This window comes from Salvelinus sp. IW2-2015, linkage group LG22 (assembly GCF_002910315.2).
Source record: "Salvelinus sp. IW2-2015 linkage group LG22, ASM291031v2, whole genome shotgun sequence".
Lineage (NCBI taxonomy): Eukaryota > Metazoa > Chordata > Actinopteri > Salmoniformes > Salmonidae > Salvelinus > Salvelinus sp. IW2-2015.
In genome coordinates this window covers 20,452,947-20,459,944 of record NC_036862.1, presented here as the reverse complement: position 1 = coordinate 20,459,944, position 6,998 = coordinate 20,452,947, and the positions used below count along the sequence as shown (strand labels likewise).

Below are 6,998 nucleotides of genomic sequence, written 5' to 3'. Positions count from 1 at the left end.
GAAGAGAATGGAGAGAAGGAAAGGGGAGTGGAGGGGAGAAGAGAGGAAGAGAATGGAGAGAAGGAAAGGGGAGTGGAGGGGAGAAGAGAGGAAGATAAAAGAGGAGAAAACTCAGTGTCGTCGAAGGTGGTCTCCCTTTTGTGTTCTCTTCCAACACATCAAACGGTTCTGTTGATCCGAAGGAACTAGAAACCCTATCTACCCTGTGACTCACTTTGCTTACTGCTTACAAAAAAAAATCCATCCTGCCATGATCTTTGCTCCAGTCTGAACTGACTCGTTCTGTTGCGTGTTAGAGGCAGCCAGTCCATGTAGAGAGAAGTGGTGCAGACAGACACACACAGACAGACAGCTGGCCTGGGTTTAAACCACCCCAGACTGCCCAGCATCACAACACTCCTCCACCTCCTTAACTTCTCCTCTACAACCCAGCCAGCCAGCAGAACCAGGAAGGAGTCTATAATGCCTGCCTGACCTGGATTCAGAGTAGGAGGTGGGGAGGTGGACTATAGATGGGAGCTCAGAAGAGTGGACCCAACCCAGGCTAGCTTGACATCCAGTGGTCTTATGGAGCAGGATGGTCATGGATGTGCTGTACTACCCTGCAGATCGTCCCAGAGTTTGTTCCAGCCAGCCATTCCCCTCCTCACCTCCCCTGGCTGTTCTGGAGCCAAGCTGGGCCCTGGGCCTGTGGAGAGAGAGGGCGAGGCTGGGGCAAGTTGGGCCCTGGAGCAGAGCATAGAGATGCAGGGGGTGGCTGGGCGGTGGAGCCTGGAGCCTGGGTGGGAGTTGGGGGTCTAATGTTAACCATTAGGGTTAGGGTTAAGATGAGTGGTGTGGAGTGATGGGGTTGGTAACCGTTGGTAATATTAAACTCTAGGTATACGACAAGGCACCCACACCAACCGCTCTGATTACCAACCCCAGGTATATGACAAGGCACACCCCTCCCCCTCTCTCATTTCAAATCCTAACGTTCACATCTGGGTTTGGTCTTGTCAGTCAAACGATTACCCTGCCACACTCTGAACTCAAACACTCYAGCTAGTAATGTTCTTGATGTTTTCTTTCCCTGGGCTGAACCAGTGAGCAGCGTGTGTAAGAAAATAGCAGCAGGCTTGTTTCTCCCATCTGACCCATTGTAAATAAACAGGTTAATACCCAGAGCAGAGACCAGCCCTGAGTCACTGAGGACCCTCTGTCCCTCCAGCTCCTCTGGGTTAAACTCCATTCCACAGCCAGCTCTATATCTCCAGTTGAGGTTTTGTCATATTTATTTTTCTAGTCATAGTAAAACCTTCCTTGAGAATGATCCTTGAGATCTTCTGTGCATTTTGGGGAGCAGGTCCACTTTAGCCCTGTATGGATGTCACAGGATTACACACGCGCACACGCACACACATGCGCGCACTACGCACCCACACACGGCGCGCGGCACACCACACACACAACACAACACACACACACACACACACACAACACCACAACACCACCCACACACACACACACACACACACACACACACACACCACACACAACACAACACACACACACACACACACACACACACACACACACACACACACACAACACACACACACACACACACACACAGCAGTCTTGTACAGGCTAACCTTGTGGGGACAACATTCAGTTCCCATTCAAAATCCTATTTTCCCTAACCCCTAACCCTAAACCTAACCATAATCCTAACCCGTACTCTACTACCCTAAACCTAACCCTAAACTTAACCCCCTAACACCCTAACCTAACCCTACGCCAACAACTAACCTAAACTTAATCCTAATCCTAACACCTAACTACCCTAACGCCTAACCCTACACTAACCCTAACTCTAACCTTAATATTGACTTATTCTAACCCTAACACTAATTCTAACCTTAACCCTAAACCCCCTAGAAATAGCATTTGACCTTGTGGGGACTAACAAAATGTCCCCAGTTGGTCAATTTTTACTTTGTTTACTATTCTTGTAGGGACTTCTGGTCCCCACAAGAATAGTTAAACACGTCCACACACACACACACACACACACAGCTTGTGTATCCAGCCTGCAGGTCGTTCCCAGAACCCCCGCCATCTCTTACCCTTCACTCCCTCTGCCCCCCTCTGCACCCTGTCTTTGAGGTGGAAATTGCAAATGGTTTTATAACATTTTAAGTCAGAGCCACAAATCAAATCCGTCCAGAGAGAGTTTCCCTTCAGGGGCTGCTTGGTCTTAAGTCAAGTACTGACCATGGGGTTAGTGACACTACATGACTGTTAAAACACACCTGGACACATCCCAAATGGTACCCTATTCCTGTCATAGTGTCTTCATAGTGCACTACTCAAAAGTAGTGGACTATATAGGAAATAGGAGGCCATTTAGGACGTAGCCCTTGAGTTACTTCCAAGGTGCTCACCTTAGTCACATTCCCACATGGTGATGTACAGTAACTTGGTTATGCTACTCCAGTACACACAACTTACAGCTGTCACATCACTAGAAGGTAGCAACTACATATAGGGAATACCAGTACCTACTAGATGTGCAGGGGTACAAGGTAATTGTATGTACTGTACATATAGGTAGGGCTAAAGTGACTATAGGCAACAGGATAGCAGCAGTGTATGTGGTGCTATCCAGTAGTAGCAGTCTTATGTGTGTGTGGCGTATGTAGTGTGTGTGTTTTGGGGTGTCAGTGTAAGTATGTGTGAGTGTGTGTTTTGGGGTGTCAGTGTAAGTATGTAGTGTGTGTGTTTTGGGGTGTCAGTGTAAGTATGTGTGAGTGTGTGTTTTGGGGTGTCAGTGTAAGTATGTGTGAGTGTGTGTGCATAGAGTCAGTGCAAGAGTGTCAACGCAGGTTGTCTGGGTAGCCATTTGATGAGCTATTTAGCAGTTTTGTTTAGAAGTCTTCGGGGTAGAAACTGTTCAGGGTCTTGTTGGTTTCAGACTTGGTGCATTGCTAGCGCTTGCCGTGCGGTAGTCAGAGAGAGCAGTACGTGGCTTGGGTGGCTGGAGTGTTTGACATTTCTTTGGCCATTCCTCTGACAACGCCTGGTATAGAGTTCCTGGATGGCAGGGAGCTCAGCCCAAGTGATGTACTGGGTTGTGCACACTAACCTCTGTGTGCATTGGCTGTGCGGTCGGATGCCAAGCAGTCATACCAAGCAGTAATGCAGCCAGCCAAGCTGTAGAACATTTTGAGGATCTGAGGGCTCAAGCCAAGTCTTTTCAGCCTGCTGAGGGGGAAGAGGTGTTGTCGTGCCCTCTTCACAAGTGTGTTGGTGTGTTTGGACCATGATAGATCCTTAGTGATGTGAACACCGAGGAACTTGAAGCTCTCGACCCGCACCACTACAGCCCCGTTGATGTGAATGGGGGCGTGCTCGGCCCTCCGTTTCCTGTAGTCCACCATCAGCTCCTTTGCCTTACTGACGTTGAGGGAGAGTTTTTTTTCCTGTCACCACACTGCCAGGTCACTGATCTCCGCCCTATAGGCTGTCTCATCATCATCGGGGATCATGCCTACCACCATTGTGTCATCGGCAAACTTAATGATGGTGTTGGAGTCGTGGGTGAACAGTGAGTACTAAGCACGCTCCCCTGAGGGGCTCCCTTGTTAAGGGTCAGTGTGGCGGATGTGTTGTTACCAACCTGTACCACCTGGGGGTGGCCTTTCAGGATGTCCAGGATCCAGTTGCAGAGGGAAGTGTTCAGTCCCAGGGACCGTAGCTAAGTGATGCGCTTCAAGGGCACTATAGTGTTGAACCTGAGCTGTAGTCAATGAACAGCATTCTCACATAGGTGTTCTTTTTGTGCAAGTGAGAAAGGGCAGTGTGGAGTGCAATAGAGATTGCGTCATTTGTGGATCTGTTGCAGCCGTATGCGAATTGGAGTGGGTCCAGGGTGTCTGGGAGGATAGTCTTGAAGTGAGCCATAACCAGACTTTCAATGCATTTCATGGCTACAAATGTGAATGCTACGGGGCGATAGTCATTTAGAGAGGCTACCTTGGTGTTGTTGGGCACAGGGACTATGGTGGTCTGCCTGAAATATGTAGGTATTACAGACTGGGCCGGAGAGAGGTTGAAAATGTATGTAATGTACTCACATCGGCTACGGAGAGTGTGATCACACAGTCTTCCGGAACAGCTGATGATCTCACACAATGGTTCAGTGTTGCTTGCCTCTAAGCGAGCGTAGAAGGCATTTAGCTTTTCTGGTAGACTCATGTCAGTGGACAGCTCGTGGCTGGGTTTTCCTTTGTAATCCGTGATCGTTTGCAAGCCCTGCCACATCCACTGAGCATCAGAGCCAGTGTAGTAGGATTCGATTTTAGTTCTGTATTTATAATGTTTCAGGTAAGACCCAAGTGCAGACGGTGTTGAAGTAACAATGTTTATTACATTTACATTTAAGTCATTTAGCAGACGCTCTTCTCCAGAGCGACTTACAAATTGGTGCATTCACCTTATGATATATTACAACAACAGGGGCAGGCAAATGACAGGTCAAGGCAGGCAGGTGTCGATAATCCAGAGTAGGGGCAACGGTACAGGACAGCAGGTAGGCTCAAGGTCAGAGGCAGGCAGAGTGGTCAGGCAGGCAGGCTCAGAGTCAGGACAGGCAAGGGTCCAAACCAGGAGGGCGAGAAAAAGAGAGACTGGGGAAAAGCAGGAGCTGAGAAAAACACTGGTTGACTTGACAAACAAGACAAACAGAGAACACAGGTATAAATACACAGGGGATAATGGGAAAGATGGGCAACACCTGGAGGGGGGGGGGGGGGGGGTGAGACAATCACAAGGACAGGTGAAACAGATCAGGGAGTGACAGTATTGACGCTTTGCCTGTTTGATGGTTCGTCCCGCTCCTTGATAGCGGCAGCTCTAGCCTTTAGCTCAGTGTGGTTGTTGCCTGTAACCCATGGCTTCTGGTTGGGATATGTACGTACGGTCACTGTGGGGACGACGTCGTCAATTCACCTATTAATGAAGTCGGTGTCTGATGTGGTAAACTCCTCAATGCCATCGGATGAATCCTGGAACATATTCCAGTCTGTGCTACAAAACAGTTCTGTAGCTTAGCATTTGCTTCATCAGCCCACTTCCAAATTGAGTGTGTCACTGGTACTTCCTGTTTGAGTTTTTGCCTGTAAGCAAGAATCAAGAGGATATAGTATTGTCAGATTTGCCAAATGGAGGACACATTTTTCCCTCCTCAGGACCCCTTCTTCCCCTTAAATGACTTGCTGCTCTAATCACTCCCAGATGGGGAAGCCAGATGAAACACACACTGGCCGTTACAGAGAGAGGAGGATAACAGGAGAGAGAAGAGATAAGAGGAGAGAGCGAGAGGAGAAAGGAAGAGAGGAGAGAAAGTTAAACCTTACCCTCCATCCCCTCTTTGCACTCTGCCTCCTAGTGTCATTATACCCTGTCTTCCATATTAACTCTCCCCCTATTAAGGCTGGGTTTACATAGACAGCCCAATTATTATATTTTCCCACTAATTGGTCTTAAGACCAGTCAAATCAGATCTTTTCACATCAGATATTTTTCAGAGCCGTTTTGAATGGTCAACAGAAAACAAATATCAGAATTGGGCTGCCTGTCTTAACGCAGCCATTGTGGACTAGCCCTAGTCAAAAGTATTGCACTATGTAGGGAATAGGGTCCAGCCCAGCCTCGGCAGGTTTATGTCAACACTACACAGTGGAAAATAAAAAGCGCAAGTTCATGAAATCACTGCTATTCTAGTAACCAATGCCTCAAGGTATCTCTACAGCTAACTCAGACAACTCCATGGCTTAAGACTGCAGAATCCATAGATACTCATGAGAAATTAGGGTCTTGGGTTTTTCCTAACCCTGGCTGAGTCCCAAATTGCACCCTATTCCCTTTATAGTGCACTTCTTTCGACCAGTGCCCATTTGGGAGGTAGACTTTAAGATCCAACATCACTAACTGATCCAACCTTTAGTGAGGTCAACACTGCATTGAGTAGTCTGGTCAGGCTGGGATAAAGTGTTATTGGTCTATCATTGAAAGCCCACACAGCTCTGTCAGTCAGCCAGTCAGACAGCCAGTCATGACAGCCAGTCAGTCAGTCAGTCAGTCAGAGCCAGTCAGTCAGTATTAATAAATAGTGATCGCGTGGTTGTGTGCCCAGACCAGCAAGGACAGTTGGAAATAATTTAAATAATGAGAGGACAGAGCCTGATGATGATAATGTTTTGGCATGGGGGCAGTATGACACTATACTTATTGGAAGGGACAGAGAGAGAGGTCAGTAGATGGGGGCAGTATGACAGTATACTAGGAGGGGACAGAGAGAGAGGTCAGTAGATGGCGGCAGTATGACAGTATACTAGGAGGGGACAGAGAGAGAGGTCAGTACATGGGGGCAGTGAGGGTCGACAGGTATACTAGGAGGCAGAGAAGAGGTCAGTACATGGGGGCCGTATGACAGTATACAGAGGGACAGAGGAGAGAGGTCTAGTAGAGGTGGACTGCTATGACAGTTTTACTAGGAGGGGACGAGAGGAGGTCAGAATGGGGCAGCTAGTTATACATATCACTAGAAAGAGGAGATCGTAGATGGGCAGTATGACGTATACTAGGAAGGGACAGAGAGAGAGGTCGTAGATGGGGCAGTTGGACAGTATACTAGGAGGGACAGAGGAGGTCAGTAGATGGGGCAGTATCATATACTAGGAAGAGGGACAGAGAGAGGTAGTACATGGCGGAAGTATTCAGTATACTGAGGGCAGAGAGAGAGGTCAGTAGACTGGTGGGCAGTAGTGACAGTAATACTAGTGAGGTGACAGCAGAGAGAGGTGAGAATGGGGCGTATGTACTAGTCCTAAGGAGGGGACAGAGAGAGAGGTCAGTAGATGGGCAGTATGACGTATACTAGGAGGGACAGGATAGATTTGAGGCTCGAGAGTAATATATAGCTCGGAGTGGACGGAGAGTTAATTACTTAATAC

The 6,998-nt window shown here is 48.1% G+C and overlaps 1 protein-coding gene across 1 annotated transcript in view; it reads left to right on the top strand.

Annotated features, from left to right (window-relative positions):
• Positions 1 to 587: 587 nt before the first annotated feature.
• Positions 588 to 6,998, top strand: part of LOC111949827 (protocadherin-16-like) — a 47,030-nt gene continuing 40,619 nt past the window's right edge. Inside the window, exon 1 of the mRNA XM_070433864.1 lies at positions 588 to 782. Within this exon, the coding sequence (XP_070289965.1) occupies positions 588 to 782 (195 nt within the window). The remainder of the gene's footprint in view (positions 783 to 6,998) is intronic.